This window comes from Amblyomma maculatum, chromosome 1 (assembly GCF_055883805.1).
Source record: "Amblyomma maculatum isolate TAMU_Amacu chromosome 1, ASM5588380v1, whole genome shotgun sequence".
Lineage (NCBI taxonomy): Eukaryota > Metazoa > Arthropoda > Arachnida > Ixodida > Ixodidae > Amblyomma > Amblyomma maculatum.
Window position 1 is genome coordinate 257733621 of NC_139344.1, and position 15358 is coordinate 257748978.

Consider the following 15358-nt stretch of genomic DNA (forward strand, 5'->3'; position numbering starts at 1 on the left):
AGGTCTCGTTTTGGCTGTCATAGGGTTGCTTTCACTCGCCTTGTGTATGGATGCTTCTGGCATGCTTGCATCTTTTATTTGGAGGCGCTTGTGTTAAGATGAACCTCATGGTTCCTTAAAGTTTTTCTCAAAGTGAGTCTACTGTTGCATCACAAGTTTGACAGTGCTGGTGCATGTTTGACGTGATATGTCTACAAAATTTATGTGCTCTTCAGCAGTTACAACCTTGACAACAAGTAAAGCTACCCAACATACTTTCCAATTCTGCATCGGGCTTTGGAACTATGGTACCATGACCCGAGTGTAAGCACACCAGTGCTGAAACTTGTGGCAGAACTTGTACAGAATCGGTCACAACGCCTTCACTTTGATGTCTCCTCACCAAATGGCATCTTGTTGTTCCGTGAAACATCTCGCACAATGGTTCTGTATGGTACGTTTAGCCTGACTTCACTTTTTTTTTCTCTTATTCTTATTTTGCTATGAATTTGCCTAGGCACATGCATCCTGACACTGGGTCAAATTCCAAAGGACCAAGTTTACAAGCTGAAGTATCCTTTCTGTATGCTGTTTTTATGAAACCCTTGCTACTGGAACCTTCTTAGTACTGCTATATTTTGTGGATTGCGAGCTTTCATTGTAAACAAGCAAACAACTTATTTATCGCCCTAATTTTTCCGTTTTTGATGGAGCATACCATTTTCTTGATCGTGCCAAGGATACTGGCCTTTTGGGTAAAGACTGAAAAAATGGAATTCTGTGAATTTGTCTTCCTTTTTTTTTTTTCTTTTCTAAATTAAACTCAAAAATCCAACATTTCCAGCTGTGTATATCATTTGTTCCTACTTAATGTCCAATTAGTTATTGAGTTGCAGTAGAAATGCTGGCATCTTTTGCGACATCTTTGTGAAATAATGTGGCACTTGTGAGGTTACACTTTGTTTGTCTCACATTCATGGATTGCAGATGCTTTTTGCTCTTTAGAGAGTAGTTACTTGTTGCCATGTTCATTTTTTTTTTTTTTTTAAACTTACATCCAAATTTGTAACCGTTCATGTGCTTGGACAAAGCTTCATTTTTCTCTACCTTTCATGTTAAAAATGTTCTTGACTTGCTGTTTAGATTGAAGGGTGTTGCCATCTGCTTCAGTATGCTCAAGAGTGCTCTTTGCGGAGGCTACGTGAATTTAGGTAGGTTTTTACATTTGATGAATGCTGCATTTGAAATACTCTGGTCAAGGCAATATCAAAGGGTGCGATAGAGGTCACAGGATGTCTTCAGTAGTGGTGAAATGTGAAGATGTCTACGTGCTCTGCAGTGTCAGTGCATGGCAGAAAATTCCAGATGTTCATAATTAATTGCAAGCTGTCCACTGAGCATCATAACCCACATGCCACTTTATGGCAGTATGTAAACCCTGCACACCTTACAGAAGGGAACGGACTACAGTAAAAAAAGAAAAGTTATGATAGTATAATATTAACGGGCATTTCTAGGATACAATGTAACAGTGTTAAATTCATGCAGCATGCAACCTGAGATTTAAGTATAAATGCCCACCTCATCTTTACAAGTAAGCTTAACAGAACTGTGCTGTGTGAAAAGTAAGTGTGCATTAAAAATGTTACATATACGACTTCGAATGCAATGTTTTGCGACAAGGCTGAAAAGCAATTAGTTAAAGTGGCTTTGAGTAAAGAACACATTGAATGGAGGTTACTAACTCTTCGAAGCATATACTGTTAGTACCTGTGAGCTGTAGAAATGAATTTTGAAAATTGAATTAACTTCAGCTTGGCCCCGCCACAGTGGTGCAGTGGTTAGGGCACTCGACTGCTTTAATAAAAGATACAGGATCGAATCTTGACTGTGGCGGCCGTTTTTCAATGGAGGCGAAAAGCAAGGCGACCATGTGCTGTGCAGTGTCGGCACACGTTAAAGAACCCCAGGTGGTCGAATTTTCTGGAGCCCTCTCTCTCTCCATCTCTGATAGCCTTCGCTTTGGGATGTTAAACCTCATAGAACAAGCCGAATAACATCATCTTAATATATTGTTACGGACGAGGAAGAAGCTGGTAGGGGCGTGGGCAGGAGCGCTCGCGCTAGGCCCACCGCCATTCAATAAACATTATCTCACAGTCATCGACCATATTCTCTCTGTGTTCTCTGTTCTCCTGTTGTCATCGGCTTGCTGCCTTGTAACAATATGTAGATAAGGTTCATGTACTGAATTCTCTGTTTGAATACATTTGCAGGTGTCTTTTCTCTGTATGGAGACTCTGCGTTGGATGATGCATTGGGGATCTTTGTTAAACTGCTGCTCTCAATACCTCAGCCCGACTTGCTGGTAAGAAGATTAGCTGACACCACATTCACTTGTCAGCTGTTGATATGTGTGTGCTATGCACATGTTTGCATGTGTGCATGAGAGAGAAAAAGCTAATGTGTAGCATACATTTCTTGGTGGAAAAAAAGAAAAATGGAAAACATCTTGTATCAGCACCATAACTCTAGTTGTGTTTCTGATATTTCAAATTATTTTTGTGTTTGTGTGTGCGTGTGTGTGTGTGTGTGGCGGGGTATTTGCTTGCTCTTCGCTTCTAAGAAGCTTTGTAATAATCTGCGCATTCTGCATGCTTACAAGGGGGATACCAAGTAACACATTTACTCTTTGCTCCAGCTTGTCTAATTTATTATATTAAGGGCGGTACTCTGTTTTCTCTGGAGCTGCAAATGGGATGCTAAAGCAGTAAAGACGATCATAGGTCTAAAGTATTGAAGAGAAGAGCTGAATAACAGTAACTTGAGGCTCTGAAAAACAGAAAAAGTAGCAAATAGGCACAATGTTTGCTATGAGGCTATTTTGACTGTAGGTAATGTGCTCTAATAGGGTATGTAGTAAAACTTTTTGTTGGGCTAGTTGGTTCATAATGATGTGAAAAAACTTCAGCGCAAATGAAAAAAGTCGAGACAATGTAGGTTGGGAATTTATTGTCAAGATCACACTTAATTCATTTTGATTTTAGTTAATATACCTCTTTTTACTTCATTTTCTCATGGAGTAAAGAGCTCTCTTTAGAACTGCAACCTTTAGCAATCATGGCACCTTTTCTAGTACTGAATAATTAACCACACAAGGCTATTACATGAAGTAACATTACTTTAGCATTGCCATTGCTCCACTTCCTACTAGGACTCACTGATAGACAACTTCCAGTTAACATGGCAGGCTATGATCTATCTGCATTATTGCATTACAGATTATCTCTATTTAATGAATCTCCATCATCTAAAAGTGTAAATTAAGATGTGACTTTTTTTTTTTTTTTTTTTTTTTTTTTACATATTTGCTAACATGTAACCTGGAACTTGAAGGTTCTTGGGAAGACTGTGCTTGTTGAATCAAAAATTGTCTGTGGAAGCAAAGTTTGGCTGGATATGTTGCACTTGGCACACATCAAAGTATGCAAGGTCACTTTCTGGTTTTGTTGCTGCTTATTGTGGAAGTTACTGTTCAAAAGGGGTGCAAGGCACTTTTTTAGTTAGGTATTATCTTTGTGCTGGAAAATCAGATATTGATTGCAGCTGTGTGCTATTCTATGTTGCTGTGTGTGCCAAAATTCTTTGTTCATTCCTGTTGTTCATTTATTGTTACTGCTGTCGTACATTGTAGTCTTCGAGAATGTTGTCTGATGTTTGTCGATTGGTGCGCTAGTATGCAGGCTTTGAATGTGAAATGGTGTTGTAGTTGCAAATAATGCATCAACAAGGCAACTGAGCTGGGCATGTTGATATGGCACTGCTGAGTCTTTCTTTTAATGCACAAAGAAATTCTCACAGAGGTAGGACATGCATAAAATGGGACAGTGAGGCTTCCTTATGCATATATGTGATGATTAGCTGGTGGATTTGGAGGAAAATGGGATGTCAAATAAGAACTTCCTAAAAGTGAACAGTCTTATTTCAAGGCCACAAAATTGTGAATATCTTTCAAAATCTGGAAGTTGTTCTTGAGTTGTCAGCCTTACTCCTGTGTGGGATCTCTCTAAACGTGAGCACATTGGGCATATCAGCACACTTTTGTGTATTAATTTTTGACAAAAGGAAATAAATATTGTTGTTGAAATGCTGTTTGAAATAGTGACTGTGAAATGGAGGACGTTGACTGAGTGGGAGGAGGAGTGGGGTAATAAAATGTTCACACAAGGGGTTTTCTTGAGCACTTCCTGTACACAGCTCCTGTCTTTTCTTGCTGACAGGTATTGTGCTGTGTTGATTGGTGTAATTTTATGGTGTATTTGCTGTTTTGTGCATGGTCTAGTGTTCTGAGATGGAATGTGAAGCTATTAACTTGCATGTATACAGAACAATAAATAATAATGGACCCTTTGTTCATAATTGGAATGCTTGTAGTATGCAATACTCTGGTAAGCTATGGTTGTGTGACACCCTACTGTTCCTGACATTTGTTTGCATTTGCTATTTCAGGACTACCCAAAGCTGAGTCAGGCCTACTACGTTTTGCTCGAGTGCCTGGCACAGGACCATATGCACTTCTTGAGCAACCTGGAGCCACATGTGTTCCTTTACATTCTATCATCGGTTTCAGAAGGGCTGACAGCCCTTGGTGGGTGCTTCAAGCTTTCTGTGGCCAGAGTTTTTTGAGTCTCAATGAGCAGACATTGAAAATAATAAGAGTTTCTTGGAAACAGGAAATGGTCTTGGGTCAAGGGAAGGAGCCGAGGGAGTTATATAGCCTCCACTTCTGAGTAGTGCGGCACTATGGATGGTCTGCCTGAGGGTATGGAAGTAAACTTGCTTACAAATGCACAATCTTAAAATTAGTCCAATGTTTAAAGGAATCCCCCCAGGCAGAGTTAATTTATAGTAAGGAACTGATTGCTCATTAGCAGCCTCCCAAGTGCAGCCATACGGCTATGAAGGAAAGCTATACAGCTATCACAAAAACTTCATAGTCAGAGATATATACATCCTGGGACCAAAGATTGAACCCGGGGCCACTGCTTGTTTTTGGGGCAGTCACTCTACCAACTGTGCAAACCAGGACGGCTAGCAGATAGTAGGGTGAGCACAGTTTGATCACCAGCTCAAAGTGGGAATGGTGTTGGTCCAGTGTGCTGGGGAATCTCTCAAAGCGGCATTATTAACTATAATAAGAAAGTAATAACTCTTTAGCATCCACCCAAATAGAGCCATGTGGCTACAAATGAAAAGTGTGCAGGTTTCACAGAAACATAGTTCAACAGTTATCCTTGCCCAGGGATGAAACCCGGGACCACTGCCTGTCTAGGCAATTGTTCTACCAACTTAGCTAACCAGGGTGGCTAGGAGCTGGTGGGGTAGGAGCAAATTCTTAGGGTTGTTGATCACTTCACTCACCTACAATCCTTACATTTAACCACAGCTAAATTATGCATACCGAGGTTTGGTCATGTAGTGGTCATGTAGTGGACACACCAGGAGGGCAAAAGTTCTGTTGGAGAATGTGTTCATCTAGTGGAGTCTTCTGGCGGGCTAGTTGGTGAAATTCGTTCATCTTCAGAAATGCACGAATAAGACAGGAAACCGGAGACACACTATATTTATTCGCTCAGTTTTGAAGGTGGACTGTGTTCATCTAGCTTTCTGCAGTTATCTGTGGCAAGTAAAAATTAATACAGTCGTGCCGTGTTAATATGACCCCCGTTAATTTGGACGACCCGAATTATGGACAGTTTTTCTGTGGACGAAACTTTTTCAATGTATATATGCTTCGTTAATATGGAAACTCGCTGTCTGGACAATGGGCAGGGGAAAAATGCACACGGCCCACTTGGGCCCATGTATTTTTGCCTCGTTAATATGGACAGTGCTTGAAAAAAAGCAGAGTCCGAACGTAAGTTAAAGAAGGGCGCGCCGCCCGCGAACCTACGCGACAGCCGATACGGCCGGATGCCTGAACGAGCCCTGTGGGGTTGGAAAGAACCAAAGCGGGTGTGGCGCCGTTTTAAGGAAGGGGGGGCAAGAGCGGAGAGGTACGTACACAGCAAACCGAGGGTCAGCGTAAGAAAGACCCCGAAAGGGAGGAACCAGGAGATTTCTGGGTGCAGCGGCAGTTCCACCGCAGTCGGGAAAACAGCAACACATGGTTGCAATAAATTCTGCTGAACGTGAACAGAGAGGCCGATAAAAGCGTAAGAAAGAAATGACAGGAAGAAAGACAAGTGCCTACAGTGCCGGCGGGAACTGAAGTTTTTTTTCCCAAAGCACAGTATATGTTCCATGAAGCCGTTAACGCTTTTCGGTTAGAGTTAAGACATACTCACAAAGTAGAACGACAAAAGAAAGGCGACCACCACGCAACCGGGACCGGGCATCCCGTCCTGGACGCCCTTCCTTCTCATGCTCCTGATTTTAGTCAGTGCTGCGCTGCCGAACTGTCACATTTTGCACCCCAGGTGGTCCGCATGTCGGATTTGCCTTGAATCAACGATTCGGCCTTGACAAGGTCCGAGCTCTTCGTAGTCGTCTAGCCGTACTTCACTGTACTGTACTTCAGCTTGTTTTATAGGAACACATAGAAACGGCGCCAAGAAGATGGGATGTTCGATAGCCCTCTGCATAGCATGCTTGCCAACTTGAATCCCTCGCTTCCTTACGGAAACAGTACAAGGCAAAAAAGAGAGAATCAGAGAGAGAGAAAAAAGAGAGAAGAACGGAAAGGCAGAAAGGTTAACTAGGCAAAAAAGTGCAAAGCATCAGGAGCCTGTAACCCTCAACTTGAGTCTGGATTTTGGCATGGCGGGAGTTAAACACAAAAGAACAGAGCTGAACGTAGGCACGAAGCAAGCAATCTGTGAATACAAGCGGCAAAAGCCATCTCAGTCAGTCCAAGCCGTGAGGGACTAGTATCGACAGCTGGGCTGTTTTCTCGCCTCAGGAGAATCTCAAGCAGCTACTTAGTGGCTACTTTGCTCAGTGACGAGGCCATTTTGGAAGTGGCGGTGAGTAGAGAATCGGACGCTGATTCATTGGCCATTGAGGAGTTCGTGCTCGAAAGTTCGACCAACACAAAGACCACCATCACGCGTGTCATGGTACGCGGGTCACTTCAGACTGCAACACAATTTTTCGAAGACAATGACAAGGATAATGCACTCAAAATTGTCGGTGTTCTGTCACATTTTGAGTCCAGTACCCAGAAATGGGGTGCAACAAACACAATCACATGCGAAGAAACACAACACAGGCGCACACTAACAACTGTAATATGGATCTGACCACTCTTCCTATTCACCACTCCTCCTCTTCTACACCCAAGTACATCTTCTCATCATCCTCTTCTTTGCCAAATGGATAATAGCACTTTCTTCCCCGCAGAACATAAACATCGTCCAAGCATGACAGTCACCAATTCTACACTCAAGTACATCTCCACACACCTCTTCTTTGCCCAGCAGCTAATACCACGATCGTCCCAGTGTACCACAACCACCATTCAAGCTGGACAGTCACAAAGTCTACCACCAAGTCGCACTCTAGCAAACAACCACCACACATGGGCAGTAAGACATGTCCATCCAAAACACATCACTTGTGTAGTGTAAAAAAAAACTAACCTGCCCAGCATGTCTCTTATTAATGTCTACGAAGCAACATGAGAATGAGAAGTACATGTACTTGAGGGACAGGAGGATCAATAAACAAACACTTCGTTGCTTCGTAGACATTAATAAGAGACATGCTTGGCAGGTTAGTTTTTTTTACATAGGGACTACACTTTGGATGGACATGTCTTACTGCAGAAGATGTACTTGGGTGCAGAAGAGGAGGAGTGGTGAAGAGGAAGTGTGTTCAGATTCATATTATAGTTGGTAGTGTGCGCCTTTGTTGTGCTTCTTCGCATGTGATTGTGTTTGTTGCGCCACATTTCTGGGTACTATGCAGCACCAACTTTCCCCTCAAGCTGTTATTTTGAGTCCACTGCAAACCGCTATCTACAAAAGCAGTCATTACAAATTCTTTTTTCTTAATAAAATCCTTTTCATTTTTATTCATGACTCGTTATTATGGATGACTCGCTTTATGGAAAGTTTTGGACTGAATACAAAGTGTCCATATTAACGAGGCACGACTGTAGTATGGCCAGGAACATGCCTGAAGTAAGAATCCCTTCACTTCCACAAGGTCAGTTGTAGGTCGCTTTGACTTGTAGCATGAGGGTCTGCTGTGAGGTTTTCACAGTGAGTTGTATAAAATTCATAATTGCAATTTTTTACATGCATATTGGTAAATATTTGAAAAATGGGGCTTCTCAGAAAATTTTTATTATTTGTGACAACTCAGTTAAACTGCCATCATTTGTAGAACTTAAGCTCTGCTTTTCAAATCTGCTTTTAGTTTCTTGGTAGCTCACTTAGTTGATTTTAATTCATGTTTTACATCCTTGAGCCTCCAGAGTGGGCTCAGGAGAGTGCTCGGAAATAATTTGCTTTGTTCACATGAGGCTTAAAGTTTTATGGACGTTTAACCCCACATATACTCCTTTTAATACATGGTCGCTGGGCGCCGTCATATTGTTCACTGGACCGCTTTTTGTGCTCTGTGCTAGCATGGTGGAAGCTGCCGTCAAACTGGTTTCTCAGCAGTTCAGAGAGGAGGTGTTCCGATGTCTCCCGCGCTTGATTGAAAGGTCTTTACTGGACGTTTCACCAGGCACATTAAAAAATTCCTAAATAATGGGAGTTTGAAATAGAAAAACATATGTTTTCAGGAACACACTTCCATCTGTGGCGGATGTAGTGTGCTGTAAAAATAATTAAAATTACATAGATTCTTTTGACCCGCTTGGGTGGTTAGTGGGAAATAGGATCAGTGCTTTATTATTTTTTTTATATGAAGAAAAACCGAATTCTTTGAAGCTTTACAGCGCAAGGAATTCCTGCACTTTTTTTTGCACCAAACAGAAGCCGGGTGCATCATACTCATAGGAAGCTGAGCAGAAATGTGAAATTTGCCGACGATGTGTCGCAGTGCTTACGGTACCTAATTCGAAGTGCATATGCTATTTTGCTTTTCTGCTTCATGCAAAGAAAAAGGGTAGTTACCACTAACCACGTGGTAGTCGTTTTTGAGAGTATTGGAGCGAATGAAAGTCCATGACGTGACATGACATGACAGTAATGCACGCAGTCCGAATTAGGTGCTGTAATCATCGCAACGGAGCTTCCCACGTTCCCACGAAGCTTCCTGTTTATCTTATGCTTTCAGGTTCAATTTTGCCATTATATTATGCAATGTCCGAAAGTGACACCAGCTATGAGCTATGATGGATGCTGTAGTGGAGGGCATCTGGGGTTCTTTAACTTGCACTGATATCACAGCATGCCTTGCTTTCTGCCTCTATTGAAAAGGACCACAGTGGTCAGGATTGAACTCTCCTCCTTGGGTTCAATAGCCAAGCACTCTAGCCCCTGAGCCAAAATGGCGGGGCACCATTTTGGTTTTGTTCAGGAAAATGTGTCAGATTTTGTTGTGCAGAAGAGCTTTAGAAAATGAGTTTTGCTTAATTTCAAAAGCTGATATGTCATCATGCATCATCTTGTACATGGCTTTGAGCTTCCTCTGGTATTTACCACACAACTGTGGTAAATTAAATGTTAAATTAGTAAATTTCAGTGAACTGTCATATAGATTGAATGATTTTTACAGTAGGTAGAGAGTGTGTCCCTGAAAATATATTTTTTTTCTTTCTCAAATTCACTACATTTAGGAATTTTTGAAAGTTGTTCTTGAGATGGCTGGTACTTATGCTCTATGGTGGAGATGTGTTATAGTTTGTTGTTATAGTGCTGATGGAACACATTCAGGCTTACCCACCTTGCCCAGCAAGCTGTGTCAAGGGTATCTGTGCACCCCATTTATTTGATCCTTATTCTTTAGAAGCATTTCATGCTTAAGATTGACTCTACATAGTTTCAAAATTCATGTCCTTGTTTTGGTTTCTGCAATGCTTAGGTATACATTTCTAGTTGTAGTTTTCACTACCATTTATTATAGATGCAGCCATATGCAGTGCTGAACTGATGGGTGGTATCGGTATAATGTGCTTGTGAAATGAAGCATATCTGAGCAACTTAAGGAGATATAATATGGTAGTTTCATTCGCATGGTATTTCCTGAAGGTTTATTAACTAAGAGGCGCATGGTATCGTGGCTATTTTTAAATGGCTGGAGGGCACTGGCATTCTAGTGCTGGGGTGGGCATTACATTTTGTTTAGACTATGCGGCTTAGGTGAGGCAATGGTGACATGTTGAATGCAATTCGGTAACACCGCTGCATAAATACACCTAAATGTGCAAGCTGGGGTAAAAGAGCTTATCTGTCTCGAACTTTCAGATTTCGCTTTGCATTGCGGCTTGTTGTTATTGCAGACACAATGGTGTGCACTGGCTGCTGTGCCACCTTGGACCACATGGTGAGCTTCCTATTTCGTCGTTTGTCCAAGGGGAGTACAAAAGGACCTCCTGAGCCTTGCCTTCGTGTCCTGGAACTACATCCTGAAATTTTGCAGCAGGTACACATGCTCTTTTCTTTTTCGTTATGTTATACAATCTACTCATGCTGGTTACTTAATTCAAATGCCTTTTAGCTGCACTGTTTTATTTGTTTACACTTAAAGCAAGGTTACTGAGTGCGTGGTAGAAGTAGGCGGTAGGATAGTTAGAGAGGATACCGGTAAGCTGTCTAAGGAGGCGAAAGATTTGATTAAGAAATGCCAGAGTATGAAAGCTTCCAATCCAACAGACCAGATAGAATTGGCTGAGATATCAAAGCTAATCAATGAGCGCAAGGTGGCCGATATAAGGAAGTATAACATGGAGAAAATTGAGCATGCTGTACAGAACGGGGGAAGCCTTAAAGTGGTAAAGAAGAAATTGGGCATAGGCAGAAACCAGATGTATGCGATAAGGGACAAGGCGGGCAACGTCATCACGGATATGGACAAGATAGTCAAAGTAGCCGAGAAGTTCTATACAGATCTCTACAGTAGCCAAAGTAGTCAGGACCGCAATGAGATTGGCGATGGGGAAAAACAGTCAGACGTTCCACCAGTGACGAAGGATGAGGTCAAGAAAGCATAGAAACTATGAAAATGAGGAAATCGGCTAGAGAGGATCAGAATACTACAGATTTGCTGATGGATGGGGGGGTTATCGTGCTAGAAAAACTGGCCACCCTGTATACGCAGTGCCTGGTGTCATCGACAGTACCGGAACCATGGAAGAATGCAAACATTATCCTCATTCACAAGAAAGGGGACTCTAAGGACCTTAAAAATTACAGACCAATCAGCTTACTGTCTGTTACGCATAAGGTATTTACTAAGGTAATCGCTAATAGAATCAGAATAACCTTAGACTGCAATCAAGCAAAGGATCAATCAGGTTTTCGGAAGCGGTACTCTACTATCGATCATATCCATACCATCAATCAGGTGATAGAAAAATGCTCGGAATATAACCAGCCCTTATACATAGCATTCATTGATTACGAAAAAGCATTTGACTCAGTTGAAACCTCGACGGTGATGCAGGCATTGCGAAATCGGGGGGTAGACGAGCCGTACATGAAAGTGCTGGAAGATATATATAATGGCTGCACAGCAACCATAGTTCTGCATAAAGAAAGTAACAAAATTCCCATAAAGAAAGGTGTTAGGCAAGGAGACACAATCTCCCCAGTACTATTCAAAGCTTGCTTAGAGGAAGTATTCAGAGACTTGGAATGGGAGCACTATGGGATAAGGGTAGATGGAGAATACCTCAGTAATCTGCGATTTGCTGATGACATTGCCTTGCTAAGCAACTAAGGCTGTAAGTGGCAAGAACCAGTGCTTTGTTTTTTCAACTGGGTGGCTTCCATGAGTGTGTGAATGCAGCTAATGGCATTCGTTACTGTTACTTTTGGGCAGGAAATTAGACAATGCAAGTAGATTTTAAATATTTTTTTGCAAAAGTGATGGAAAAACAACTGCTGGTCATATTGCAGGATGCAGACACTGTGAGTGGGTAGTTGTAGTTTTACGTGTACGGTTGCGGACAAAAGCAGCACACGCTTTTGCCTCCCAACATACTTCACATGTTGCTTCACGGAAATTACCAGCTATGTTATGTGCATACTGGTAGTAGACGCTAGTGTGCTTTTTTTTGGATGAACAGTCTTCCTTCATTTTCTGCATGGAAGGCGTAATTACAATCAGTTTATTTACTTATCTGACATGCTCGAACGCGTCCAAAATAATGCTGCCAGATTTGTGTCTAACAATTACAACTTTTCATTTAGTGTCACGTCTATTAAGCATCATCTTGGTTGGGAATCTTTAGCTCACCACAGAAAACATTTCAGATTGCAGATCATGTATCGCATTTATTTTGGAAAGCTCAGCATTGATAAAACCGGTATCTGCTTCAACCTCACTTTTTATCTAGACGACTTGATCATCAGTGGAAGATCCGAGAAATAAAATGCCGGACAGATGTATAGAAAACCTCGTTCTTTTCACTGACGATCAATGAGTAGAACCGATTGCCAGCTGGCATCACTCAGTGCTGCACGGAAAATTTATTTTGGGATTTTTTATCAGATGTGTGATGTGGCGCCCAGTTCTCTTGCGCGTGTTTTTAATCACTTTATTCATCGCGCAGTTGTCCCCTTTAGATGCATGTTTCTCATTCTGCATTATCACTTGTGTCATGTTATTTTCTTCGTTTTTATGTATTTTTATTGTACTACTGGCGTTTCTAGCAATGTTATTTGTCATCTCCCCCCCCCCTGCAATAATGCCTTCGGGCGCTGCAGGACTCTGTAATAAATAAATAAATAAAAGCATGCTCCATTTTTATACGTCCACACTGGTACCTTGGCTATCAAGTCTCTTCCAGGAGGGTAATGTCATGCATTGGCATTTTTTTTCAGTATTATCATGCATTGTCAAGAAGTATATTCTGCAGTTAGGGCATGGCTGAAAGCATACAGTAGTACTAGCATACTAGCAGTAAGTAGTACTGTCATGCTGCCACAGTGATTGGTATGTTTTTAGGGAAATTTGCATTGCAGAGTAAATGCTCAGTCTTAGAGCGTTATCTCTTGGATAATCCTTTAGATGATACAAACCTGTTTGCAAAAGAAGCCTCAGAAGAAAGTGAGCAGCACATATCAAAATCTAGAGTTACAGCATCTGAGGCAGCCATGGCAGCATACCTCTGAGTGAAGCAAAATAAGGCATTGGGGCTGTTGGTCTGTGTGGCTTATGAAGTGTTAGGCCATTAGATGTGCCGAAGAAATAGCGTGACCAACTCCTGATAACTCTGTTTCATGTTGTTTTCTGCCCTGTCACCCTTTCACTTGGTGTTGTCGTGCTCAGTGATGGGCATGAGCAAGAGGTTTTACTATCGTGTCAACTCATCATGAAGCAGTCTTCATTGTTCACGTGGCAGTTTTTGTTGTCTTGTGAACAGTTGCAACAGTAGCATTGTTATTACATTTCAGTGTGTTTGCTATGGCAGTGATGTGAAAGGACACTGTAAAGATTGTGTCAAACAATCACTGCTTTGGTTTTATGCATGCACAGACCAGGACCACAAAAGGTGGATTGAGGCACATGGTGGAAACTAGCGTTCCATATTTTCCATTTTGCTTCCGTGGTGATGGACCCCTCTCTGTAGCCAAGTAATTCCTCCCCATCGGTTCATAGTGCTTAATTTACTTATGCAGTGTGCGACTGCTCCTAGCTGCTAACCAATCTTCTATGCTGTAATGAAACCAGTGCTATCCACTTGTTGCCAGTGTCTTGGGCAGGTGTGCACTGCATAGAGTCAGGGTGTCCATTGCAGATTTGAAGCTACAAATTTGAGGTGTTAGTTTTAACTGATGGGTTGTTCTCTGCTCATGTGAGCCAACCACACAGGGCAGAACAGCGCAAGCTACACAGGGACAAGAAAGAAAGACGAGACACACACAGTGCTGTGCTGTGTGTGTCTGTGTTCTTGTCCGCTGTACTCTTGTCCTTTTTTAGCTTACTCTTTTCTGCCTTGAGATGAACCAACTGGCCCACTATGTGTTATTCATGCCAACCACACAGGTCTCAAAACTGCCACCTCAAAAAGTTGAGCCATCTTCACCGGTGCTATGTGCAGGTACCGGACAGTGCATAAGCAAGCACAGCTAACATCTGGAATAGAGGGACAGATGGCATCTCATATTTGGCATTGCGCTTTTTTATTGCTCATATGCTCACTCTGCTGGCCTAGTATAAAAGATAACATACATTTAAACAGTAACTGTGATTGAGAGAATCCACGCGAAAGATAATATAGTTTAAACAGTAACTGTGAGAGAATTCACATTGTGCACAGTGTTTACACAGTCATGTGAAGGTACACACATCATACATACTGCAGCGAACATTTACATTTGCTAAAAGTGACACCACCAATGACAGCAGGTTAGCTTCTTGAATCAAATTCAAACATAAATTACTTCAGGCTTCATGACACACTGAAGGCATCATCCGTAATGCTGTGCAACCAACAGGCAAAGTGCACATGCTCGCATTGAGTCATAGGAGCCCTTTAACAGTACTGCGTAGTCAAATATAGCTAGGCTGCAGTCAGAAATGACTTCTTCATTGCAATTCATGGCTCGTTTTTTGCGATTTACCATATTGCAGCATTGTTTTGCTTTATGGTGGCGCTTTGTTGCTGTAGCATTGAGTTTCCCTTTTGTTTATTTTGTTCGTTGACTTATGTCAGTATGCTTTGCTGGCGCCACGTGTGGTATCATGTTGTTTCTTCCCATAGGAAATGTCGAGAGAAGGAGAAATCCAAATTTACCAAACTTGCTGTTCTGGCTGGGTGTGTCAAAACAGCTTTGAAATGTTGGCTGGCTCATCATGTTCTCAAAGTTTATTAAAATAATGAGAAGTGCAAGTAATCTGAGTTTCATTTAATGCAGGTTAGATGTAATCAGTTCATGATCTACAAAGTGAGCTGTGCAGGTATTGGCAGATGAAAGTGTACCCTGTTAGTTTTTGTTCATTGTGATTGCTCTCTTGTTCTTGCAATAGTCACAATGCCCTCAGCTGATCCTTTGGCATCCTTTATAGTCTGCACTGGTGCCTCGGTGTTCTTAGCAACATGGCGGTTTCTTGTTGCTACAATTATTTCTGTGTCCTTAGTATTACCCTCTACAGATCCTATGTCATTATTTCATCTGCTCGCCCCACCGGGGTTGCGCAGTGATTACGGCGCTCGACTACTGTTCCCAAGGATGCGGGATCGAATCCCGGCCTCGGT

The 15358-nt window shown here is 41.9% G+C and overlaps 1 protein-coding gene across 3 annotated transcripts in view; it reads left to right on the plus strand.

The window, feature by feature from the left end:
* Ranbp16 (Ran-binding protein 16) overlaps nucleotides 1-15358 on the plus strand; it is a 65512-nt gene that overhangs the window by 47320 nt on the left and 2834 nt on the right. For all 3 annotated transcript variants that reach the window (XM_084590938.1, XM_084590939.1, XM_084590940.1), the window contains exons 16-21: nucleotides 243-433; nucleotides 497-551; nucleotides 1123-1190; nucleotides 2256-2347; nucleotides 4489-4627; nucleotides 10436-10578. In XM_084590938.1, the coding sequence (XP_084447064.1) occupies nucleotides 243-433; nucleotides 497-551; nucleotides 1123-1190; nucleotides 2256-2347; nucleotides 4489-4627; nucleotides 10436-10578 (688 nt within the window). The remainder of the gene's footprint in view (nucleotides 1-242; nucleotides 434-496; nucleotides 552-1122; nucleotides 1191-2255; nucleotides 2348-4488; nucleotides 4628-10435; nucleotides 10579-15358) is intronic.